Raw genomic sequence first — 27,565 nt, 5'->3', positions numbered from 1 at the left:
GCTAACCGCTAAGCCACCGTGCGCCCCAGTAATTCGTGATGAACGGATTTTAACGGTTACCGGTATTCTGTTTATTGTCTGTCTGCTCAAAAGACCTGTTTTCAATGAGCCAAGTCATTTCACACTCGAGTTCATCTGTCTTAACGTCAGACCTTTATGTAGGAGTAGTTCTTTAATAACTTTTAGTAGTAGATTTGACTTTGTGCAAAATATGCCCTTGTCATATATGCGAATGAAGTTCTGAATGCAATCCGTGAAGACACTTTTGTTTTTGAATATAATTTTGTATTGTGTATATTTCTTGATCTGTCGTTCCATTTGCGTATTGTCATGCTTGTCATGCAACTTTTAAGAGAAAATTGTTGAAATACGAAAAAAAAAAAAAACAAGTTTTATTAGGATCGGATTGCCTTAAAAGAAGGCAAAGCGAAAATGTATATATTTTCATTTAATAAAATCGCAACGAATTCTATCAATATATTGAAATGACTGGATTTACGAATACAAATATTTACATATTCGTCCGACGTACATAGATACTTTAAGTTGTTACTGATATCGTGCATGTATGCTTCAATTAGAAATCTTCAAATGTAGCTGAAAGCAGTAACCCTCAGCTGACCCCCCAACCCAAACACACACAAAGGAGTGTTTACTGTCATTTTCCAAGTTGATGTGATGAAAGAGCCACACGATGAGACCACCATAGTGACGGATGTTGAACAGACCTTCTCAGTGCCGCCATATTGTTCTACAGTCCCGTCTTTCACGATGCATCCATCTGTTGCTTGCATTGTCTCTGTGCTGAGGACATATGATGTGAAGGCATGTCTCAGTTTATGACCTCTGCTCATCTTTAGTCCTCTTCTGCTGAAGCATCTCATTCAATTATCACACTCCTTCATCACACAATAGACTTTATTGCTGCACACCTCACAGACCTGAGGATCTGGAGTTGGAAATATGCATTGGTTTAGTTTCTCTGGTGACTGATGGTTGTTTTTAAAAGCTCATAGCAGGGTGTCTGAATGTTGCCTTGGTGTTGTGTTGCCAGTCGTTTCTTTGAAATGAAATTTCACTTAACCCTGCACTTGTAACTCTAAAGTGGTGTGCACTGCCTTTTGATTTCACACAGGCCTTGCTAGACTGAAGAGAGTTCTCAATAAGTGGAATACAGAGTGCTATTATGTTCAGGAATGGGTTTTAATTTGTGTCTGGATGCAACAGAAAGCTCCCAAATCTAATCTCAGACCGACTGGAACGTCTGTTTGGAAATATTTATCAATTGTTTTACTAAGTGCATCAAAATTATAGCTGTAAATATTAACCTAAACTATACCTTGCATTCTACTGCAGCAAGAAATAGGGAAAAGTAGCCTATGCGACACGTTATATACACCTATGACATACGTATAGCTTAACATTGGCTTCTAGATACATTTTATCATTGTGTTTAGTTTTAAAATCCCAACATTTGGGTTTTACAAGATATAGTGTAGAGGTTTGTATTTGTAATCCCATTCCTGAAGGAATTTGAGACTTTTGGCTCATTTGGTCGACACGTTTATCCAAAATAACGTATAACTTTGGATACAACCGAGCAGTTGAGAGCCTTGCTCAAGGACCCAGCCATGCTGGGGGCTGAGATTTGAACTCACAACCTTCTGATCAGTAGCCCAAACCCTTACCCAATGAGTCAGACCGGAATAAAACAGTCAGGACGATGAATGAATGAAAGCAGTAAATGAATTGTACAGCACTCTGTCAAATACTCAATGCACTCTTCTTAGGTTAATAACCATGGCGTTTCTTTGTATGTTGCAGAGCTGCAAAGTAGCATAGTGGTTGGATTTTAATAGCATGTGGCCACAAACGAATATATATATGGAGACCACAAGATAATACTGAGACCACGAGGTTCTTGAAATCTATTCCATGGCCACAAAATGTGTAAGTCATGGCAGCTATTTTAATATAAAATGAGAGACATGGATAAATCCATAGAATTGTGAAAACAGGAACCTAAAACATGGAGATTGATATTATTACACTTTACTGTAGTCTTGGAATGATGCATATCGACATACTGGAGTCAGTGGCATGGATATTGTCAAGTCACAGTAAATAAGTGACTGCATTTCCCATCCTGCACTGCGGCCTACAGACACGGCCGCCATGGACCGCAATTCCCAGAACACTCCCATTCGTTCGAATCACGCACACATAAAAAGACTGTTTGAACACAGTGACTTTGCGAAGTATTGAGTGTTATCACCATGCCGACCGTTTGTACCCTGTTCCTCGTTTTTGTTTCATGTTCTTTGATCTTGTTTCCTGTTTCTCGTTCTCGATTCTCGCCTTGCCTCGTTTATGCCTGTTCGCAGATCGCCTGACCCATTGCCTGTTTTTGACCATGCTATTGTCTAATGACTCGGATTTGTCTGCCTGCCTCTCTTTATTAAAAGCTCTTATTTGCACTCGCATCCGTCCTGACCTCCGTTACGTTATATACGCGACAGATATACTGACACGTAGCCCATGTCACCTTCCCAAAAGCAAATGGACTTTCCCACATTTCACCCATTCCCACATGACGTTCCTAAAACATGTTAAGTTCATGACAACACAGCGAAATATTACATCGTGGCCTCTAAGTATTCATTTGTGGCTACTCCCTGTTAAAAAAATAATAATAATAATAATTACCACCATGTTACTTTAGTAGCTACATAGTGTTTGACCGCCTCCATTAAACCTTACTAAAATACTAGAAAAAAACAAAAACCCTTACTAAAAGAAATCACATAAAGTTCATACATGCGATCATAAGTTTTTCACATGCCATTATGTGAGTAATACAGTATGTGGTCACGCATTTAAAACCACCCGAAGGTGCATTTCGATATGTTATGCCCTGAAATAACACGTGACGTCACGTGTACGGCGTATGGTCGTGTGAAAAATAAACCCATGAGTCCTAGATGTGAAAAGATAACTCGAGGAAATAATTCATTCATGTAAATGTATCACTTGTACAATATGTAGCGTGTGAAAAATAAATCAATCAGTTCAAAACACACACAAAAAATCCTTATTTGTGAAATTGTACATGCATGTACGTGTATGTGAAAAATACATGTGAAAAAAGGTTAAATAAACAAACAAACAAACAAACAAATGAATGAAAGCCACACGACATGTGAAGTGTTGAAATTTCACATGTGAAGTTTGTGTCTTTTTCTTCCTGCAACTTTTTTTTGCTAGGTCCAGCAGGATTGTCTCTCAATAATATAGTCCCTCTCTCTCTCTCTCTCTCTCTCTCTCTCTCTCTCTCTCTCTCTCTCACACACACACACACACACGAACATAAACACATACTTTTTGTTGTGCTTTCCCAACAAACACCCCATTATCCGTCTTTGTGCACAACCTTAGTCGCATCCGTTCACATTGTGCACAATGTCAGCACATTTTCCGTAATGACCCGTAATGCAAACATGCACATGTAAACACACGCGCAAACAGTTTACAAACAGCAGCATTACAAGGACACTCACGAAACATCTGTGCGCTGGAACAGACAGTCGACCGGGCCATTATTCACCTTTTACCCCACAATGAGATCTGATAAATCAAACAATACCTTTCAGCATGCACATCAAAACCTTCCCCCGGAAAGAGGTCAAAGAGGTCAGAGCCGAAATCAAATCTAACCGCCGAGGCTGTAATGGCATTCTGTAGGAGAGCAGGAGCCTGCGGGTTGTTATTGCCCGCTGCTGGGCATCGCTGACATTTATCAGGCCTGCATCTGGATGGGAGCGTGAGATTACTGCGTGTAATCTGACAAGAGCGAAGGGCTGGGCAGGAAGCCTCTGTAATGAACGAGATGAATCAGGGAAATGGGATGTCTCTGCTCCACAGTCTTTTATTCACGACGGAGTTGTCCGGGATCATAAAAACGCAACTTTGTGTATGTAGTGAGGATATGAAGTAACGCTGTGTGTACCAGAATCAAACAAGCATAAAATGTAAGCATGATTGAGATGTCATATGTGTCCTGCTCATGAATAAACAAATCACTTTAAGAGGAACGTCTGTACGCCTGCTCATTCATGCAGTTATTCAATCAGCCAATCACGTGGCTGCAGTGCAATGCAGATAATACAAGCCCGGGTCAAGAGCTTCAGTTATTGTTCACATCAAACATCTGAACTGAGGAAAATATTATCTCGGTAACTGTGGCATGGTTGTTGGTGCCAGATAGGATGGTTTGTGCATTTCTCCTGTGATTTTCACACAAAACAGGCTTTAGAGTTTGGAGGACAGAGGAGAATGGCCAGACTGGTTTGAGCTACAGCAACTCAAATAAGCACTCTTTACAGAAAACTACATCCTGTCAGTGAAAGAACGGGAATCTGACACCACAGTGGGCACTTTTTCAACAGAACTGGGCTGTTGAAGATTGAAAAAAAAAAAAGTCACCTGATCTTCATGATTGAGCAGCTGTCCAGATGTACAGGTGATTTGATTTGATGATAATTGCAGTAAAGGCAGTAAACAGTTAAAAAAAACAAACAAAAAAAAAACAACAACATTGCATTACTGTACAGCGATGCAGTCGATCTGATCCTACACACCACGTGAGTGTGTGTCGGCACAGCTGGAGTCCACCAGAAAGACAAAGTCAAAGTAATCAGCAAGCGGACTATTGGCAGCTCTGGCCACCAGCGTGATCACACACATAAATAACTGTTCGCACAGAGGACAGGCAAGGGCAACAAGGCAAAGGGCCAGACATTGAATGAGATGGCAATTTAGAGTTAAACGAATCCCATCCGCGACACAGATTTATTGGCAAGCGACAGCGTTTGTCTGGCAGCCCAGATTTCAGATAACCGCACGATAGGCCACTGTAATGTGGCAATGGATAAAGTGAGAAAGGAAAAGTAACATAGCTGCAAGATCACAACCTTTACATACAGTCGTGTACTGTAGAAACTGCAAGGTGAGTCTTTGGAAACACAAAAAGCTCACGCATATAACCTAGTGTGCAGATTAAATATACCGGCAATGGAAATGACTTGGTGTTGTGACTATGAAGGATTGAATCATAGCACGGATCACTGAAAACAGGATTTATAGCCCACTTAAACATTCAGGCTTTGATACAGAACAATTTTAGAGCAGCAATGAAAAAAAAAAAAAAACATTTCTGGCAAATACAAAAAGTTTATGATAGGAAATTCCCCTCAAGCATAATCTCAGACTAAGATCAGGCCCTCAGAAAAAAACAAAAAACAAACAAAAAAAACAAACACCACCACCCTTATTAGTAATATCATGTGACCCAAATCCAGTGGTGCTGGCTCTAATAGACTTAAACTCACTGTACACTGTACAAGCACATTCTTTAACAACACCAACAACAACAACAACAATAATAATAATAGTAATAATAATAATAATAATAATAACGATGGTAATAATAATAATAATAATAATAATAATAATTATTATTATTATTATTATTATTATTATTATTATTATTATTATTATTATTATTATTATTATAACTATTATATTTATATAGAACATTTTTCTTTTTTTCTTTGAGGCTAAAATCTCAAATTGCTTTACATATACAGTCATGTGAAGAAAAAAAAAAGTACACCCTGTGGAAATAATGGATACACTATATCAAATGGCACATAAAATTTACATTTTGTAGTCATTTTCACAATTTAAATTGACAAAAAAAATAGATCAATCAGATGGAAAAAGTAAGTACACCCCTACATTTATCATTTATCGCACCTTCAAATCCATAAAATTAGAATCAAGTGTTCAGGATCGGGTGCAAGTGATTTGAACCTGTCTTATTTATACCCTTCTCATATCTAGTGTCTGGTGTTCCCTTTGCTATTGAGGTGTGTGGTGTCATCATGCCAAGATCTAAAGAGTTCTGTAAGTCCTTCAAAAAAAATAAAAATAAAAGGTTGTGCCTATGAGTCTGGAAAAGGATTTAAAAAGATTTCCAAATTATTTGAAATACATCATTACACTGTAAGGAAAATAACCTACAAATGTTGCAGATTTCAAATGACATAGCAAATTCAGCCCTATGGCAGATCATCTGATGCAAAAAGAAGTCTCCAAGAACCCCAAAATTTCATCACAGGATCTTCTAGAAAGTCTTGCAACTGTTGGTGTAAAAGTGCACACTTCTACAATCAGAAAGAGATTGCACAAATTTGACCTGCATGGGAGGCATGCTATGAAAAAGCCTTTGCAAGACTACAAAGACCAGGCCTTTTGGTATAATGTGCTCTGGACAGACGAATCAAAGATAGAGTTGTTTGGCCATAGTAACAGCAGACATGTTTGGCACAGACCGAAAACAACCTTTCAGGAGAAGCACCTCATACCAACTGTGAAGCACGGTGGTGGGAATGTTATGGTTTGGGGTTTCTTCACTGTCTCAGGGACTGGACAGCTTGCATTCATTTATTCAACTATAAATTCTGCATCACACCAGAGAGTGCTTGAAGAAAATGTGAGGCCATCTGTCCGAAAGTTGAAGTTGAACCGAAAGTCGAAATTTCAAAAGGATAATGATCCTAAGCACACTAGTAAATCCACCAAGGAACGGCTCAAAAAAAAAAAAGAAATTGAGGGTTACAGAATGGCCTAGTCAAAGCCCAGGTTTGAATCCCATTGAAATGTTGTGGGGGGATTTGAAAAGGCCAGTACATGCAAGAAAACCCTCAGACATCTTGCAACTGAAAGACTATTTCATGGAAGAGTGGTCCAAAAATTCCAGCAAGCCTGCTGGACAATTATGCAAAAGTATACAAGAAGTTATTTCTGCTAAAGGGGGCAATACTAGTGTCTGAGGCCAAGGGTGTACTTACTTTTTTCCACAGAAAAATATCACATCTATTGATATTTCTGTTGAATAAATGATTGAAAAAGCTAACTTTCCTTGTGGTTCAAATATCAACTTTATTAATAGGCACTGTTTCAAAGATGATCAAATGCTTGCTCGAGCCAAATATGTCCATGGGATGTACTTATTTTTTCACATGACTGTAGGTTCAGAAATTACTGCAAAACATATTTTTGACAAAATATACTGATGAAACATCCATAAGCTATAAAACATTGCTAATAAAATTCCTTCTCTGCTGTGATATGTGCATATATATATATATATATATATATATATATATATATATATATATATATATATATAATGTAATCTTAACAAATAATAATAAATAATAATAAATAAAACTGCTGCGGGTCTACTGGTCTGATATCCATTTTACTCTATTTTCTTAGCATTTCATAACAACAACAACAATAATAACAAAAATAATAATAAGAATAATAATAATAACAACAATAATAATTAATGAAATAATAATAATACAATTGATTCAGTTTCGCTGTACTGTTTATTTATTTATTTAATTTAATTTTAATATACGTGCTTTATTTTATTTCATATTGCCGGCGTACTTTTTTTTGGTCACGTGACCGGAAGCAACTTTCCCTTCGCGGTCAAAATGGCGGCGTACAGCGCGTGAAGAGGACACCAGCGGTAGCTGGTTAGAACGTGGAGAATATGTTTAAAACGCCATGTAGCCGAGCAGCAGGTGGGGGAACATCTATATAAAGCGACGGTGTTTATAAACGTGCCGATATTAAGATGTAGCTGTGGGTGGAAACGCTTAAAGGGCTTGTATTGTCGGTTGAGTGTTAGCCGGTTAGCACAGTCTCCATAGTGCTGAGTTAGAATGAAGTTAGCGGTCTAGCTAACGCTAGCTTGCGGTTTGGGGCCGCATCCTAAATGCGTTTCTACCGCGCAGTAGTGCACTATATAGGGCGCTATACGTCATTATTTCATACTCTACCTAGTGCACTTGTTGTAGGAAGTACGGAGTAATTTAGGGTTCAGCCCCAGCTGACCTTACAGCAGGTGTCTTTAGGAGAATTATGACTATTTAAAAAATTCTAATCACGGAATTCCTCCATTTATATTAGCTGAAGCATTTATTATGTATTTAATGCTAATGTTAAACAGGGATATTTTGTCCGATATATATTTGTGGCCGATAAGTTTATTAGCCTAATAGTCGGGATCCAAATCATAGCTCTTTACTAGCATATGAACAGTGTGGAATCAAATTATTTCCATTTTGATAATAACAGGAACAGAGACATGATGTCGAACAGTGTTCAGATATGGCCTAAGCTCCTGTTAGGACACATGTTTATGTGGATGTGTTTATTTATAGAAAGATTCTTGGCTGCTGCTATCTGGTATCTCTTAAAAATGGTATCTACTCTTGACGCTGGATATGAGCTTTATGTACAGTTGGGTCCAAAAGTCTGAGAGCACATTTGGAATAACAAAAAAAAAAAGTTAATTGTAAATAAGCAGTAGTTTTTTTTTTTTTTTTTTTTTTTTTTTTTTTTTTTTTTAAAGAAGTTTTTGAAATATTCAAACAAAAAGTAAATGTTCAGGATTTTGATGATTTAATATTCATTATTCTGCACTATTTCTAGGCTTTATTTAAATGTAAGTGTATATGTGATATTGACCATGTTAACCGCTTTGTACAAAAGGTCAGATTATCCTCATGTCTAATCTCTTTTATTGAGGCATGTGATCAGAAGGCACTCTGATGGACTTGATCAAAAAAGGATCCTAAAGTTCTGTACCAGCTCTAGTGATGGGACGTTCGGATCATTTTACTGACTCGGATCTTTGAATCTTGTTCAGTAAAATGAATGAATCTTTTTTCCGAGTCATTTAGTTCACTTCAGCAGAATCTAATTAAAAATCTGTGTCTGTCTCCGTCTCCGTCTGTCTCTGTCTCCGTCTGTCTCCGTCTGTCTCCGTCTGTCTCCGTCTGTCTCCGTCTGTCTCTGTCTCTCTCTCCGTCTGTCTCTGTCTCTCTCTCCGTCTGTCTGTCTGTCTGTCTCTCTCTGTCTCTGTCTGTCTCCCCATCCTGAAATGAATCACGCTATTGATTCATGAATTGTTCAAAATGAACGAACACATCACTAGCTAGCTTGAGTGCACACCGTCATTAAAGCTAAAAAGGGGACAAATCAAATACTCAGAAACTCTGAAATTCATGTAAATATTTCTAAGATCATTCTTTTCACAAGTGCTTTCAGACTTTTGAACCCCACTCTGTGTGTAGTCTCAGTGTGTTATGGTTGGAGTTCTCCTGTACCGTCAACTTTTAATAAAGCGATATGTTTTTCTGCATTAAAAAAAAGTTTCTGTTGCTGAAGGAAACCGTATTATATTCATCTTGTGATATAAAATAATTTCAGTCTGCGTTGAGTGTTTTTCAGAGTTTTCCCATGTCCCCATGAACTCAAAACTGAAGTTTTTTAGCTTTTAGTATGAATATTTTAGCCTTAAGGTTATCAATAAGCTAGTGTGCTCCAAAACAATGACAAAGTTTGCAATTAGATACATGATATGTGCGTTCAAAACCACAGATACACTTCAGCAATTCTGATGACCTCGTTCTGCACTTGAGCTTCTCACCAGATTTTCTGTCCAATCAAACGCTCTTTAGAATCTGAAGCGTGCCGTCTCCAAAATCCATGGTGTTAACTGTCAAGTACGGCCTAGCCCAGACTGAAGTAAGCGAAACGCTATTGGTTATTTAAAAAGGGGGAGGAGTTGCTGTGTCTTGCCCTGACTTCCTGTTTCAGTGGCAAATATGTCAACACATCAAATAGTGCTGCAGGTTTCAAGGCATTTCATGGGGACTTTTTAGTTATATATTCATATAAATATTTGATTCTGTATTTTTTTTTATCCACTTTTACTTTTTATATTAGCACTGTCCAATCTGAAGGTATGTTAATATTGTAATAATACACTTTTCACAGATATTGTGGCTTGCGTACTATATTTGTAAATCATGTTTGCCTTTTTTTTTTGTTTTTTTAAACCAATCACAAGCTCTGATGGGATGAAGCTGATTAGATATTTAAACTTCATACAGAATCTTTAGAATCGTAAAGCATTCATTTTCATATTATGGCTCTTTTCAGTGTGCACATTTAAAGCGTCATTAAACACTGCTGTAACACACCACTTCTGCTTGCAGTTTATTCGTACAGGCGGAAAAGTTTTTTCCCCGTAATTTAATTCAAAAGGTGGAGATTCCATATATTCTAGATTCATTACATGTAAAGTGAAATATTTCAAGCCTTTTTTTGTTTTAATCTCGATGACGCAGTCTCTCAAAATGTTCGAATAAATGGCGCCCTTATATAGCGCTTTTATCCAAAACACTTTACACACTGTGTCTCATTCACCCATTCACACACACACACACTCACGGTAGCAGGAGCTGCCATGCAAGGCGCTAGCTTACCATCGGGAGCAACTTGGGGTTCAGTGTCTTGCCCAAGGACACTTCGATATGTGGAGTCACCCGGGCTGGGAATCAAACCGCCAACCCTACGATTAGTGGACAACCCGCTCTACCACCTGAACCACAGCCGCCCTAATAATAAATGAATAAAGAATTTATAATACAGAAATGTCGACCTGAGAAGAGCTCTAATCAGCGAATTAACTCAAAGCACCTGCAAATGTTTCCCGAGCCTTTAAAAAGAACTGGACTGTTATTCAGTGGTCCAAATTCCTCTTTTCAGATGAAAGGAAATGTTGCATTTCATTTGGAAATCAAGGTTCCAGAGTCTGGAGGAAGAGTGGAGAGGAACAGAATCCAAGCTGCTTGAAGTCCAGTGTGAAGTTTCCACAGTCAGTGATGATTTGGGTTGCCAGGTCATCTGCTGGTGTCGGTCCAGTGTGTTTTCTCAAGTCGAGAGTCGATGCAGCATCTACCAGGAGATTTTAGAGCACTTCATGCTTCCATCTGCTGACGAGCTTTATGGAGATACTGATTTCCTTTTCCAGCAGGACTCTGCACCTGTCCACAGTGCCAAAACTATTAGTAACTGGTTTACTGACCATGGTATTACTGTGCTTGATTGGCCAGACAACTCTGACCTGAACCCCATAGAGAATCTACGAGAGACACCAGACCCGACAATTCAGACGAGCTGAAGTCCGCTATCAAAGCAACCTGGGCTTCCAGAACACCTCAGCAGTGCCACAGGCTGATCGCCTCCATGCCACGCCGCACTGATGCAGTAATGCATGCAAAAGGATTAAAGCCCCGACCGAGTATCAGTGCATAAATGAACATACTGTTCAGAAGGTCGACATTTCTGTACTATAAATTCTTTATTCTAATATTTCGAGATACTGGATTTTTGATTTCCATGAGCTGTAAACCGTAATCAAGATTAAACCAAACAAAACAAGTGCTTGAAATATTTCACTTCATGTGTAATGAATCTAGAATATATGAAAGTTCCACTTTTTGCATTAAATGACAGGGAAAAAACGAACTTTTCCACGATATTCTCATTTTATGAGATGCGCCTGTATTGTAACGTCCCGAACCTTTAGCACGGTTCTGCGCAGTGTTCTGTCTAGCTCTCTTGTTTTCCTCATGTGAGAAGAATTTTGACTCCAAATTTGCACCACATTTCGCCCCCTGCAGCCTACCGTTGTGAGCTTATTTATATCGACGGATGACCTTGTTCTGCAGGTCTGATTGGTGCTGGTCTGATCGTGAACCCAGCGCTCTTCATAAACGCCCCCAGAAATCAGCGGCGTGTCCGGACTCTAGTGCAGCTCTGCAGGAGCGACCCGGCGCAATGGATCACCTTCCAGCACCTGCGTTTCCTCAAGAGACAGGTACGATTTCCAGTGTGTTTATCAACATCCTCTTCTTGCATTTATACTGAAAACTACATTATTGTTTTTTTAGTTTAAGCAACAGTCTGGCAAAACCCGAGTAAAACTCACCTGGTGGAAAAGTGGAACGGATGAATGGTTTCGGAAACGGTATAAACGAATGAATAAAAGCATCAGTGAAATCTGACACCACACATGGTCCCCAGTGAACGTCTCTAGATCATATCTTATTGAATTGTTTGATCGTTAAATGTACATTCATGCATCGAATCACTGAGTCATAAAACACCAGGCTGTGTACCCCCCACCCCTTTTTTTTTTGTTTGTGTGGGTGTCCCTCAGTATGTGAAGGTGAGCGGTGCTCTGAGCCAGCGAGCCCGGCCCAAGCAGGAGCCGGTGATCTCTACACTGGATGAAAGAGATGACCCGGTCCTCAGGCAGATTCAGGAGATCCCAGACGTCAAACCCGTGTCCGGCGTGACGATTCCAAGCGCTGCTGATGAGCCGGAGGCAGTCAGGCAGGCTCGGATAGAGGCCCGGCAGTGGAAGGAACTGAGCGTCGACTACTCCGAGTTACCGGGGATCTATGCTCGGCTCTCTAAAATCAAACTCACAGGTACGACTGGTTACAGTCTTTGATGTAGGTCAGTGGTTCTCAACCAGGGGGGCGCGAATTGTTTTCAAGAACAAAACACAGACATGGCATCATTTGGGTACGCTGTGTGTTTTATTGCTTTTCAAATAGAATGTGCATAAATGAAAAACCCCACGTTCTCTCTCCGTCTGAAAAAAACGCTTAGCATCAAATCTCGCAACTTTTTGGACAAACTTTAGCGACTTTCCAAATATCGCCAGGACTGTCCTGCACGCGCGAGGTCTCGCTTTCCCGCCGCACTCGCACCTCTCGCTGCGTCCGCGCTGTTCAGTGAGGATCCGAGAGCCGGAGATTCAACGACGTCATGGATAACGAGACGGGCCCACACCTGTCATTCAAGTTCCATACCTGTCCTTTATATAGTTTTATAACAGTCTTAAAAGTTATGAAAAGTAATTTAAAAAATCTCACCTATCTATCAAAACATTATAGATTAGGTTATATATAGATAGATTTTATATAGAATAGATAATCATTACACTTGGTCTCCTCCAATGTCAGAGGGGGCCACATGATTTGGGGGGGGGGGCTTTAGTTACAAAAGGTTGAGGACCTTTGATTTATTTAACTTTAGGTGATTTGGCAAGAATTTGAGAACTTCTGTCAGGTTTTCTTGACGGAGAAATGTTTTGAAACGAACTTTTCCAATAGCGCATGCAGGTAAAGAGGGGGGAAGCGGTTTCTGATATTTTCTTTCAATGCCACAATTCTCAATTCCGATTGGTCAGAAGATGAAGGAGAATAAAAATCCTCTAACAGTCATTCCAGTCACAGGTTCGTCCTTAACACACTCGTCCTTCTGTAATACGCTTCTAATCATTTCTACAGTGACAGCTCGCACAGCGACTTGTATGTTTGTCGAACGTTTATGTAAGTAGTGTCCAGTGTCGTCGTAAAGCTTTACGTTTGTCACTCCGGGGAAAGTCTTCCAGAAGGAAGGGGAATACGCCATGTCAGGATGTGATGTGATGTGCTGTGCTAGGAAAATAATCAGTCATGGGCGGCTGTAATAGTAACTTCACTTCATCGCAAACGGTTGTTGTTGTTTGTCTGCACATAACAGCACGTGCCAAAGTGTTTTTATTATTATTATTATTCCTAACTTAGCGCAGGTCACGGTTAGAATTGTTGTGCCTGCTGAAATACTGTGTGAACGTCCACGATGTAGACTTATTCCACGCACAAATCCACAATCGAATTTGTTTCTACTTTGTTACCTTATTTAAAATGTCAGCTTGTTAGACGTCCATTTCTTGTATTTTTATTTTTTTTTCAGCGCTTGTGGTCACAACAGCGGCGGCGGGATACGCCATGGCTCCCGTGCCCTTTGACCCCATCACTTTTACGCTGGCCACAGTTGGAACAGGTCTCTCTTCATGTATGGCCAATTCTATTAACCAGGTCAGTCACTTTATACAAACATCCTCTAATCACACCATGACCAAGTCACTGTTCTGCATTCGACGAGGCGGAATGAATCCATGAATTCAACTGGAGGTCAAAAAAACCAAACAAATAACGACGTGTCCACGTTCGTCTTTAGTCAGCAACTGTGACGAGCGATGTATATTTTTCTCCTCCGAACAGTGCGCTGTCTAGTCGGAGTTACACGGTTAACAGTATGATCCATTTCTGTATGTTGTCTTGTCTAATCAGCGTAACTAAAGTAAAGAAGCGCTGCTGTGTTAACTGTAAACGCTCCGAGCAGCCATGTTGGTTTGACGTCACTTGCTGAACGCTGGGTTGAGGAGACCGGCCCGAGTTCCCGAGTAGGATTTCCGCGTTGAGGGGGTGTTTTCTTCGTTTGTTTTTTCTCCCTAGTCGGAGGTCAGAAATTCCGAGTTACGAGGTTTAGTCGAATGCAACACTAGACAACTAAAGTTCCCAGAACACTTCCGTTCTGCATTTCCTCTGCACCACGGGAACGTTCTGGAGAATAGCGTTTGCATGGTGAACATGAGATTAAAGTTCCGTCGGACACGTTAGTATTAATTGTAGCTTATTTCATAGTTTTCGCATAGACGCACATGCTGATGGACAATTTCCTTTTTGCTTCTGATCAGCGTTGATAGTGGTTCGTTGTGCAAAACGAGATTTTATTTCATTTCTTTTTTTTTGTTTTTAAACACATGAGTAAGAGGCCAGTGACAAATGTTAACTAGTCCACAGAAGAGTACCTACGAACTGACTCATCCCCTCCTTACCTCGGCACTGATTTTGTAAGACATTGCACCGATCAGCCGTGACCCGTCCAGGTTAGGACTCCGCATGTAGCTCTAGACCTCTTTTGGTAGGTACTAACCACTGCATACCGGGAACACCCCACAAGACCTGTCGTCTAGTCATCACAATTTAGCCCTTGTCAGAGTCACTCAGATCCTTACGCTTGTCCATCAACCTCGAGAACTGACTGTTCACTTGCTGCCTAATAAATATATCCCATCTGTAGTTTTAATGTTATCTTTTTTATATATTTATATATATATATATATTATTGCATTTGGCAGATGCCCGATCTCATTTATACAACTGTTCAGTTGAGAGTTAAGGGCCTCGATCAAGGGCCCAGCATTGGCAGGTTGGCAGTAGTGGGATTTGAACTCACGACCTTCCGATCAGTATTATTCTTAACCGCAGTGCTACAACTGCTCAAGAGGACATGTTGAAACGCTTCTGTGATGTTTTATATATTCTAGTTAGTTTACCTTAGTCTGTATTAATCCACTAAACTAGCAAACTGATATCTGAGCCACCAAAGGATGGGACTGGGCAGCACACTGGAGCTTCTGCTTGGCTGGTGCGTAAGCGAATACGTTTATGACTTGTATACCGGGGTGTTGCTATGGCTCGTAAGGGCGTTTAATAAGAAATGCGTTGTGAAGAAAAGAAGTGTGTGCTCATAGACGCTGTTTATTACTTTCATACACAGAGGTTTACAGTCATGGGTAGGAAGTCCAGACCAATGTGAAAGGTTTGTTACAGATGTATCATTTTAGTTCGTCACCAGCTAATGCAATTTGAATTTTTTTTTTTGCTAAACCAGATTTAGTTAAAACAGGGCTTTCTGGAGGTCACAATTCTCAAGCGCGAACAGCACGAGCGTACATTCTGTATGTTTCCTGAAATTGCACCGTTCATTCAGATATCCGTTTTAGACAAACCGGCTGAGATCCGTTGACCGAGAATACCGAGTAATCAATCGGCCACGGTTTTGGACATGTGGAAGAGAATGACATCGTATGATACCTTGTGTAGACATTTTTATGATGGATTATATGCATCATGATATACAAGGTTAGTAATCAACTGCCAGAAACAAAACAATAGCGTTTAAAAAAAATAATAATAATAATTTTTTTAAAAAAACTATGAAAAAATGTTTATAATGTCAACAAAAAAAAATGGCTTTAAACTGAAAAAGGACTTTAAAAAATCGTATAATCAATTTAAAAAATTCGAATAAAAGTAAAGAAAATGGTTCGGTAAAAATTCTAACGTCAAATTGCAATTTATGTAAAAAAAAACGAACAAATATATATAGATAGATGGATAGATGGATATAGATATATTGGAATTACATAATCATATTTCCCAGCACTAGTCTAACTTGTTTTTCTAAAATGATATTTAAAGCTGCAATAAGAAACAATAATAATGATTTAAAAGAAAGTCTGAAGTACAGTATGCGTCAGTCAGACCCTAACTGTGAGTGAGCCTTTTGTCAGAGCACCGTCGTGAATAGCTGGAGTCTGTGTGTGCCGTAGCTAATAACACGCTGAGTAATGAGCCTGCGTTTACAAAAGCGTTGATTTTTAAGCACCATCTCTCCTGCGTTTAACCTCGCCTCTGCTCAAGCGCTCCCGCCGCAGTAACGAGCCTCTGGCAGCACTGTGATTTCTGTATTGTTTTGCTCGCTCGCAGCGAGATGGATGAAGCGCCGCTACAGCGCTGGCACAACTTCACTGAACGCCTAATAGAGTTTCATTGCGCATTACGCAAACACAAACACTCCGTGCGGCCTCTCATGGCGCACTTTTTTTTTTTTTTTTTTTAAAGACGAACGGATCGAGCGAGAGGGAGCTTATTCACTGCTTCTCAACCGACTCGTTTGCATTCCTCTCCTGCTGCGGAGCTTAGAAATGTGTGCTGTGTTATTCTGCGCTGCTTTGATTTCTCCTCCAGCCCCCCCATCCTGCTAAAAGCTTTTGACAGACAAAAATAAAGAACGGAAAAAAAGAGAGAGCGAGACTGAGACTGTAAAGCAGCATGTTCAGTTACTCAGCAATCAGTGAGCTACTTTCATCGCCGTGATGGCGTTCCGTACAGAACTGCCATCCGTGCCTTTAGAATATCAGGGTAATCGCTGGCACTCACATCAGCGCCAGCCTGAACTCTATTAAGGCACGGATGTGCTCTGTAATTTAGAGAAGGTCGCGATCGGAGTGCCACGTTCCGCCCTCGGGGGCGGAACGCTGCTCACCTCGCCACTCCGAGCCTACAGAGGCATTCCTCCATTCTCCGTTTTACTCGTCCTCGACCTGAGCAGCATCTCAGCAATGCACCTGTAACTACTTATTACTACAGTGACTTATTATCACACCTGAACGACACTTCCTGCAGTGCCGCATATGCCGTACGCTAATCACAAACACTACAGGAAACCGCCATTAACATAAAAATGAAACCATTTTCGTTCTGTCTAGAGTTCTAGCTTGTGGAATCCATGCCTCATGATCTCAGCTTGTTTTGGATCACTCTGGGAAACGAGCAGCACTGTAAAACCGGAGAAGTTACCTCACAATTTTCACATCGATCAATCGATTTCTTCAAGCCAAATACACTTAAATATAACACACTTAACTCAAACTTTGTAATGTAAGATAAATTTTTGTTATATTTAAGTATATTTGGCTTAAAGAAATCGATTTATCGACGTAAAAATTTTCGAGGTTATTAGTTTCCTCAAGTTTTTCGAGTTACAGTGCGTAAAACATTGCCTATCAGGACCGCGTGGCTCGAAGGATTTCATGACATTCCGACCGGATTGTCGCGTTTCCTGGTAAATCTGTAGTAACGCACGGTAGGTTCTTTGTAATATGAACGTAATTACGCCTCATTCTACCGATCCAGTTTGTGATGGCGAGTTAATGTTTCATCTCGTACGTCAGCTGGAAATTCATTTAGCTTTTTCCACCAGAAGACAAATTTCTCAATCGCTGCATTTTAATTGCTATTCACAGGCAATAACTTTGCTTGGTGCTGTGCTGATCGTAGGAAATGAATCCATGGCAGAGCCCGATGAAAATCAGAGTGAAGTTACCACCCAGAGATTTTCCTATACAAGTACTTCTCTTACACCACAGCAGTTTGGCAACAGTGACGTATTTCTTTCTTTATTAAAGGAAAGAATACATTAAAGAAAAGAAAATATGTCTTCGACAATGACTTTTTATATGATTATAGTTGTGGAACTCCTGCAAAACAAATTAGTTCCTACAGTCACTTACACTATAGCAGCTACAAACAGCCATTCCTTCACCAGGCTAGATCTTTTTATTTTTTTTTTACTCTTGAATAAATAAATAAGATAAAACCGTTTCAAAAGGAACCCGGAAAGTCCTCTGGTACTAGACCGTCCTTTCAAAGAAATGTTAAACATCTCCTCATAGAAAGCTTCACCATATCAAAGACTGTATGTTGTTGTTTATTTATTTTTTGTTAAAATTTTTTTAATCATTGTCGTAGTGTCGGATTATGTGGCGCGTGAACTGCTGCTCTTACGAAACTTAACACCTCCCGACTAATCCGAGTCAAGAAATCAACCGTGCTGTGGTATAAAATAATCCCAGAATTACCCGGATTAGTACTGGAAACCACGATGGCTTCTCTTTCACACCTGAAACCTACGACCATAGTTTATTACCTGAATTAATTATGAAATATACATTCATGGGAAAATGTACGTTGAGTCCAATCCAGCTAGAGCATTTTTTGCAACCAGTGTCTCTTAAGTGTATGAAGTCTTCTGTGTGTAAATAATGTCGGGTATGACGGGGATGTCAATAATGAACAGCGGTAGGTGAAACCGTTCCTGTTCATCTTATCTCCGGTTCTCGATGCCGTTTCTCTCGACTCCACAGAGGTCCCGATGTGGATCACCGACGTAATCCAAATGCACGCAAACATGATCTCCACTTATACGTAGACACGCACGAATATCGTCAGATAAACGTACCTGTCGCCTGTGATGTCTTTAGCACAACTGAATCCACCCTGGCTTCAGGGCTTTGGGTTAAGCTGAACTTGAAATGAAAGTTGTGGTTGTTATTACTTAAAAGCTTGCCAGTGCCTCAGGGATTAGAGTTTCAAAAAAAAAGAGCACAGATTTCTGGATGCATTGCAGCTTCTGTTTCATTAACTCATTAGCCTGAAAGAATGAAGAACATAAATACAGTAGAGTTCATATATGTACGCATATAATGTAGACAGTGTTATTTTATGTGTGCGTGCATTCAATTACATTTTATAGACTCTTACAAAGTGTCTTTTTGTCAGAAATCAGGATGTCGATTTAGATCCCTAACGAGTCAGCCGCAGGCGGCAACAGGAAGGAGGATTTCCCTGAATTGACATGAGGGAGAGGAATTTGTGGTCAAAAAGGAGCAGATCCTTTTCTAAGTGACACCGGCTTGTGTCAGTCAGTACTAATGGTGCTTTAGCACCGAACGGTTCGACTCGACTCGGCCCGCTTTACTTGTCCGGTCTTGCTTTTCCACTGCGGTTTAGTGCCGCCTCAACGCGGGGGGCATCTTCCACTCGCCTTCACGCAGGAATAACGTTGTATCATCGAAGCCCTGTACGGATACACGGTCCGGCCGTATTCCCGTTCACTGAACACGGACCCCATTAAGGATGTCGAATAACGGCGTTCTAGAACCCACGTAGCGCCCGATATGACCGAGTTAGATTCAGCCGGGACAGGAGTGACTTCGATAAGCGCTTGTTTGGAAATCGGTAACGAGCGAGATGTACAAATCTAAGACGGAAACCTTTGTTGTAATTTTGTCTGTAATGAGAGAAATGATGCATCATTTTCAATCAATAGAATGTTACCGTACGCAGAGTATGTAGTAAATGACACACATGTATTCAGGCACAATACAGAACCACCTGTTAAGGAGAAGTCCCTACTCGGTCAGTGCGTGGCTCACATTTAGTATCGGCTCGGCTCGCTCGGAACTTCGGCAGAGATGGTACTAAAAAAAAGTACCACAAGTGGAAAGCCCCCAAAAAGCAAGCCGAGTTGAACCGTACCGTGCCATAAGTGTGTTGAAAGGAATTTGAGTGTGAGCACATTGTGAGTAAGAGTCCTGGGATGAGCCCAGGACAGTCTTATGATTACAGCGAAGGTTCCTGGGAAGACATGTACAACGTCCAGTTGAGATGAAACACTGAAGTCTTTGGGAAGTGTAAAACTTTAGGGTGTCCACAATGGCGGAAGGTGAGTCGCTCCAAAGTGCAGAAACTCCAAGCAGATCTAGAACATCTGGATGAATCAGGAAGGTTCTTTGCATAGTTCTTTCTCAAAATAAACACACATTTGTGATATTGGAGCCATTTTCCTATCACCGGTGATTTCCTGGAAAGCATCTCGGCAATACAGCGTGGACTTTGTTCATGCTCGGCCATATCCTGGATATCGAGCGCGACTTGTGATCTCAAATCCAATTCCAAGTATGGAAGACATTTTTAAGCATTCGAATCACCTTGCATGCTTGGAAAACACATCTGTCTGCTAGTTTATATCTGCCAGAGTCTAAAGACCCAGACACGCCAAGGCACTGCCAAGAACAAGAGTCAATATTGATGCATGGGAATATCAATTATACAGCCAGATCACTTGCGCATTTTTCAGAAGTGATCGGTGTTTAAAGACAGTAAGGGAAAAGCTTTAATTCCACCCAGACACCAAAATGTGGAATAAAAGTTCTGGTTGTGCATTTACTTTGCTTGGGATTTGGACCTCATTTTTATGGTCAATTGGACATCAAACTGGGGGGAAAAAAATGCATTTACAGTCCAATGTGGAGGAAGCACATGCTCTCAATCTCAAGATGTACCAAAATAATCAATTCAATCATCATTTCAACTCTTATTGAACACCCATATATCTCTTCCAACTTCTCTTCAGATCATATTAGTGATTTTATCTAACTTCGTGAAATGATCGTCCGAGTGTTACCACTGGATCAGGTCATCAAACAGCATCCAAATAAAAAGTAAACTAGACTTGGTGACTTCCGCCTGAGGCTTTGAGATTTTCCCTCTAAAACTTTTTAGTCATTGAAACTCTTGGCACTTTTACTAAGAATTGCATAGTTCACTTTTTATAACTGTGATAAGTATAAACTTTAAAAAGTACTATAGTGATGCATTTCTATGTTTTGTTTATTACTGATAAGGGGGTGGGGGGGGGGGGGTAAGTTTTGAATCTGTGACAACTACAGCTAGATTAGCGCTCCTGATCACACCTCATTTTTGAGGTTTCTTTGAAGTCCTAATTGAGAACGAAGAGTAAATGGGAGCGGCGTGTTATTGTTTTGCATGTCACTCATTTGTTATAAGACCAGCACGCACATCACTGACAAATATCAAATTAAGTAAATATACTCGTTATATATATGTGTGTGTGTGTGTGTGTGTATATATATATATATATATATATATATATATATATATATATATATATATATATATATATATATATATATATATATATAATGTGTGTGTGTGTATATATATATATATATATATATATATATATATATATATATATATATATATATATATATATATATATATATATATATATATATATATAATGTATAAACAAAGTGATACATGTAAAGTCCCAGTAAGTCTGAGCTGTCAACTGCAGACTCTAGCTAACAACTGGACTGGGATCTTGGTTTACAAGGCTTTTAATTAGCTCTGCTTTATTCGGCGTCGATGGCCTCCTCTAGGCTTGTGGAGCTCCAGACTAATAGGCCGTGCGTGATGTTTGAGGTCATTCAATCTAGACGTATAGGTTTTGACGATGGCTTTCTTTTGGTTGGCAAGTAGCATTTGCAGCGAAGCATCACTCCACACATGGGGGATTAGACATGGACCTTGTTTGCTCCTTTATCTCGGTCCTTCGGTTACTGCTTCACGTGAACACACACCCGGATCTAATGCAACCAGCGAAACCTGCCGTCTCTGGGGAGAAGTTAGAGAGTTTTATGTTGAAATTAAATCCCTCAGATGGTGTTTTCATTTTCACAAGCACATTTAAAATGCGTAGTGTATCGTAACATGGAAATATCGGGGGTGTTTGTTTATTTATTTAAGTCATTAAAGTGCCAGGATTAAAAAAAAAGGACATACTTAGTTCTTGCCTTGCAGCTAGTATGCATTTTAGACTTGCTTACAGTGCATGCTGCTAAGAGTTGTCTTTGTTCCTTTTTGTTTTGGCAGAGAGGGCAATTTTCTTTTAGCTTAATTACATACACAGAGGCTCGGCACTCGTCGAGCGACACCCCATCACCTGCTGCAAAGCGACACAGACACGCTTTGATGTGTGCCTAGCTGTCCTGACACATCCACCGTGCTCACCTAGACAGCTCTTTACCTGGGCATAGGCTAAATGACCACACCTTACTCCCTGTGTGCCTTGTTTTCACATGTGCAAAGAGGAAAATAAAAGACAAGGTAGAAGGAGACCGCTTTGATGTGGTGCCAACTTTTTTTTTTTTTTTTTTTTTTTTTTTTTTTTTAAAACCCACCTCTTGTTTGCCGCAGCTCTGGTGCGGTTTGAGTGATCAAAGACGGTTCGCCTCAGTTGAGGAACGCTAGAAACGTTAAAGCAAACTGAGTTAAGCAAAGGTGGCTCGTGATACATGGTACCTCATTTGGATCTATTTCAGACTTAGACACTGCCTTTTGGATTGTTGGGATGAGTATTGCAGTTTATAGAATGAGTGAGTACAAAATTAACTTGAGCAGCTATGTGTCTTGCTCAAGCACCCAACGGTGCTTCACTGGAAGTATTGGGGTTGACCTTTTGTCAATGCTACTACCCCCCTGTCAAGAGGGAATTTTCCCCATGACCAGGCCTGAACGAGGCCTGGAAGGATCCACTGATATGTGGTACCATCCTATTTGATCCTATTTGTTTCCCAACCTTTTTTCAGTCACGGCCCCCTGAACAAACTTTATACTCGACACGTCCGCAATAGCGCGAGGGAGCGCGCGGCAAAAACGACGTCATCACGGAGTGGGCACTCGAGCGCGTTGAGTGCACGAGGCATCCGATAACCAATGACTTCGAGGAGACTCTTGCTGAAAGCTCCGGTTCTACATGCATCTCTGTGATCCATCCATGCTGGACCATTGAGACAGCCAGATGGCACAAAATTCATGGAAAAGTTTTTTTTTTTTTTTTTTTAAATAGTGATTTGGATTTGCTTGGAACATAATGTTGAAAGAATAAAGCCAAAGCTCAGAGTTTTTTTTTTTTTTTTTTTTTTTTTTTTGGGGGGGGGGGGGGGGGGTGCACACCATGTTTTCATTCATCAGTATCTTCACAAATAAACACAGTCACTACACTACACCGTCAGACCGTGATCTACAGAGAGACATTTGCATTGATGGGCGGCCATACAGAGTGATCATTCTGTAATATCTTTCTTTTGGCTGTATACATAGAGACATTTACATTGATGGGCGAACGTAATCACATATAAATAACAATAAATAGTACGTCTATTTAATGAAAGCAAAGGTCCATGTTTAATAAAAATCTTCAGTATAAACGCCTCGTCCGTTTGCACACCGGTTGGGAAACACTGGTCTAAACCATGGTCCCAGGCTTGGACATTATATACAACAGAAATGTACCCCCTGACTGCTGCTAAATGCATTGCTGACCTCTGGCTTGATAACAGTATCCACGTTGCCCCTCCCATGTGTACTCCATTACGTGAAGAGTTTGCCGTTAGTGAGTACTCAGGAGTTCTGGGTGAGTCACTGGTGTGACAGCCAGCTAAGTAATTGGTGCTTCCTTGGCGTGTGTCTTGACCGTTAAGGGTGCTGAAATACTAACTGCTAATCAGTCACGGTATCCCACGAGTCACGTTAGTGTGCGTGCATTCATTGTCATCACTCAACGTGAAAAGCATAGACCCGTACGTTCATGCCTGCTGAGGAGGCCTAAGCTGCTCTAACACCCTTAGGGAATGGGCTGGAACCACACAGCAATGTTGTGGGTTGTTTTTTTTTTTTTTTAAAGTGGAACCCTGTTTAGAAATAACCAACGATGGCGTAAGAGCCCACAGCCACTGAATGATGGCGTGTCTGCGTCTCAGACATTTCCCCATGCTTGAGAAAGTAGGGAAGAAGTGGAGTTTATGAAGAACCGTTTCTTTTCATGCACTGTTTTTTGTGGGGGTTTTTTTAACTATGAACTTGCCAGCTGGAGCTAAAGCCTTTTACTACTTCGTATAAGTAGGGTTTTGGTTCTGTGCAGTCGCTCTGGTATGCACACAACCTTCCTGCAACTCCAAGTATTACATGTCACTCCCCATTGATTCATTCTCTTGGGAAAAGTGAACCGTTTGCCAAGAAGGATACCAGTGCAAATATTCTCATGGGGCATCTTTCCATCCAAATTTCCAAATAAGTCGGCTAAGAAAACAGGAATTTTTAGATTTCTGTTAACTGCTCTTATGAAATACTGAAAGGAGCAATCAAGGATACATCATTTCTCATACACCTGTAGCAAAGCGTATTCCACGTAGTACATTAAAGGGTTCTCTGGCTTGTACTTTTGGGGGAACCTCTAAAGAACACAACATGGACTACATAAAAAAAAAAAAAAAAAAAGACATTATTCATGTAAATTGTCAAAATAGTCTACCAGGATAGTTACCATAGGTGAAGTACACTTGAGGTGGGGGGGTTAAATCTAGAACCTTTTGAATGTTCTGCATAACAAGATCTGTAAAAGGAGATTATGTGCGTATCACAACGGCCTTTGAGTTTTATCCCTTAAGCATGCTTTCACATATGCAGAATTTTGTCCCTTTTGAATTAATGGTGCGGTTCTTTACGCAGGTGATAACAAAAACCTGTCATACCCAAGTGCAGATCAAAACAACCAGTCCTAAAGTGCCTGAGCAAGGTGGTCTTGGTCTGGTTCCAGTGGAACTCCGGTGCAGTTCAGCAGGAAGTGAACCAACCATGACGTTTAGTTTAGTTTGCAGGTGACCTTTTTTTTTTTTTTTTTTTGTAGCTCCCAACTGCTAATCTTGCCTGTGAGGTGTAATCCGAGCCAAAGGACAGAGTGAGTTCATTTTCACGCCGTCAGGGAAACTTTATTTGCTTTTGGTTCACTTAGCTATGTGCAGTGTGAAACCAACCCCAAATCCAAAAGTATCAATTATACTCATATTCAGACTTGACAAGGTATGAAAGCGACCCAATTGTTTACCGTATAATCTGGATTTTTGAATCCCAGGGATTCCATAGCCGTCCTTGGCTGGGAGTTGAAATGAACATAACCGGCTCTGCTGTCTTGGATGGATGGATGGCCTTCCTCTTCGCCTTGCCAAGCTAAGCAACGCTAACGATTAGCCGGTCTCTGTTAGGTCATGTCTACCGGACAGTGCCGCAACAGTCCTCTACCAGGCATGTTCAACTGATATTGTGCGAGTGCAGCAGGCTTCTCATGTCTCAGAGGACGCATGTCATCACCCTTTCCATTTGGTAGCTGGCATACGATAGGGCAGGCTGGAATTGGTTCCCAAAAAAAGCCTTAAATGTCATGCAAAGCCTGAACAGCATTTTTTGCTGCGTCATGAGTTGTCTTCTGTTTATAAAGCATCAGCTTTTCCAGCTCAGTAATTTGTTCCCTACAAATTCCTAGCATTTACATAAATTAGAGATGGTTGGAAACTCCACTATCGCTTGCCCCTGCACATCAAGACTGCCATTCACTCTGGACAACCAAAGCACCACTGCCTACATGACTAGCTCCTTTTTCTTCATCTTTCCCTCTTTGATCCTTCTTCCGTCCCGAGCCGTTTGTACGAATCGCCTTCTACAACCTGAGGCACAACTACGGTCTTTCATGCAGTGTTTGCCTGCGCTAACACAGCTGCGGGATGAAGCAAGTCGTTACTGAGTGAACTTGTCAACGCAGGTGAAGGTGTAGTCGTACACCAGAATGCAATGCGACTGCGGGTTCTCCCAAGTTTGCCAAGCTTCACTAATGACATGGAAGCATTATGTCAGTGACAGCCTGTCTTCTCATGCAGGTGTTGCAAACAAGTCGAAATTCTTCCAATGTTGTCTTTCTTCCTGTGCAAATATTGACAAACTGTTCAGTATTTGCGCGGTAATGAATGTGCATGTGCCGAAACATCTCAGTGTTCACTATGCACAGGATACGCATGATGGACATTTCCTGTGTTGTTCCAGGCTGCCTAAGTATACCATTTTTTATTTTTATTTAAAAATGTTTCGATAAAGGGTGATATGAAATTATAATGGGCGGCTGTGGCTCAGGTGGTAGAGCGGATTGTCCGCTAATCGTAGGGTTGGCGGTTCGATTCCCGGCCCGCATGACTCATACGGAAGTGTCCCTGGGCAAGACACTGAACCCCAGGTTGCTCCCGATGGCAAGTTAGCGCCTTGCATGGCAGCTCTGCTACCATTGGTGTGGGTGAATGAGATGCAGTGTAAAGCGCTTTGGTAAAAAGCACTATATAAGTGCAGACCATTTAGCATAATGTCAGTACGGAGCCGTATAGATAATGTAATTTTTATGCTAATATGGTTAACATTCAGACATGAGCATCTCATTATACTTTCTAAGACTGCTGGTCTCAACTTACGACCAAAGAATGTCTGTGGCAGAAAATTGTATAGGGTACACCCAGTTTAATCTCTTAGCCTATGCAACCCCTAGTATACATTGTTGCATCAACAGTCTTGTTTAGCTACGCTCGATTAGGAGGGGGAAAGAAAGATTTCCCCAAAATTCTTTAGCTCTAAATGAATCATCCCATTACTCATCTGTATTCCCACAGTCATGGTTTAAATTGGCACATTTCCAGCTGAAAAATGGAACTTGTCTGGAAATTCCCTAGTGAGATAAGACGCAACCCCACCTTTAGCATGTGAGACTCAAGAAGCGCTTGGAGCCATTATAATGCAAATATGAAAGCCTGCCACGGAGAAGAAGCATATCAAATCGCTCTTTGAATTGATTTATAGTGCTGCATAATTCCTGTTTTGTTTAATGATTAGAAGGTACTGCTTGCCTCGACGCCTTGCTGTTAATTGAATACCGAAGCCTGATTTCCATTATTTGGAAGAAACATGCTCTATGTTGATGCTTGTCATTCTGACATGCGTTTGATTATAGACAGCGGTTCAAGTCCCTGTAGCGCTGTCTCTTAAGAATCGTAAGTTTGTTTTAACCACGGTAGTCTGCTGAGAAGAGGCTTGATGAGAACACACCCTTTGGCATTTTGTCTTTTTCTTGTTTCCTGGTGCATTGACACCTGGAGTATTTTTCCTTTGGGGTTTCAAACAGCTAGAGAAACAGACGTCTGGCGTCCCATGTGAATCGTATGTGACGACAAGCATCTCTTACTTGATCTCGCTCGTCATAGACGGGCAGACTCGTAGTCGCCCACATGTCACTCCCGTACACTTTTAAAAATCCATATTTACATGCGTTCAGAAAGATAACATTTTAGGGCCTATGCAAGAATTGTATTCCTGGCCGTAACCTCTTTTATATTATGATGACGGTCATTATGACTGAAGATGCATTCTCGACAGCTTGTATTGCGATTTGTATTCATTGTTTTCAGCGATTGTCGAGTGAGTTTAATAAATCAGCCGAGCTATCGTGCTGCCGGAGTTAACCCGATGAAACGGCGTCACCCCTGTACCAATACTTTGCTCCAACATTGTAAATGTACATTATTACATGTTTAGAGTGCGTGACAACTTAACGATTTTATGTTTAAGACCTTGGTGCTTTGCTGAAA

At 40.6% G+C, this 27,565-nt stretch overlaps 1 protein-coding gene across 2 annotated transcripts in view; it reads left to right on the top strand.

Moving 5' to 3' along the window:
• The first annotated feature begins 7,533 nt into the window (after positions 1 to 7,533).
• Positions 7,534 to 27,565, top strand: part of LOC108274223 (protoheme IX farnesyltransferase, mitochondrial) — a 51,182-nt gene continuing 31,150 nt past the window's right edge. The window contains exons 1-4 of one of the 2 annotated variants that reach the window (XM_017484236.3): positions 7,534 to 7,658; positions 11,661 to 11,809; positions 12,152 to 12,425; positions 13,741 to 13,865. In XM_017484236.3, the coding sequence (XP_017339725.1) occupies positions 7,628 to 7,658; positions 11,661 to 11,809; positions 12,152 to 12,425; positions 13,741 to 13,865 (579 nt within the window). In that variant the 5' untranslated portion in view covers positions 7,534 to 7,627. Of the gene's footprint in view, positions 7,659 to 11,660; positions 11,810 to 11,882; positions 11,960 to 12,151; positions 12,426 to 13,740; positions 13,866 to 27,565 lie in introns of those variants that run through there. The other variant, XM_047159250.2, reaches the window with a different exon arrangement.

This window comes from Ictalurus punctatus, chromosome 13, assembly GCF_001660625.3.
Source record: "Ictalurus punctatus breed USDA103 chromosome 13, Coco_2.0, whole genome shotgun sequence".
Taxonomy (NCBI): Eukaryota; Metazoa; Chordata; class Actinopteri; order Siluriformes; family Ictaluridae; genus Ictalurus; species Ictalurus punctatus.
The sequence above is the reverse complement of the archived record's forward strand: the minus strand, read 5'-3'. Positions and strand labels throughout refer to the sequence as shown.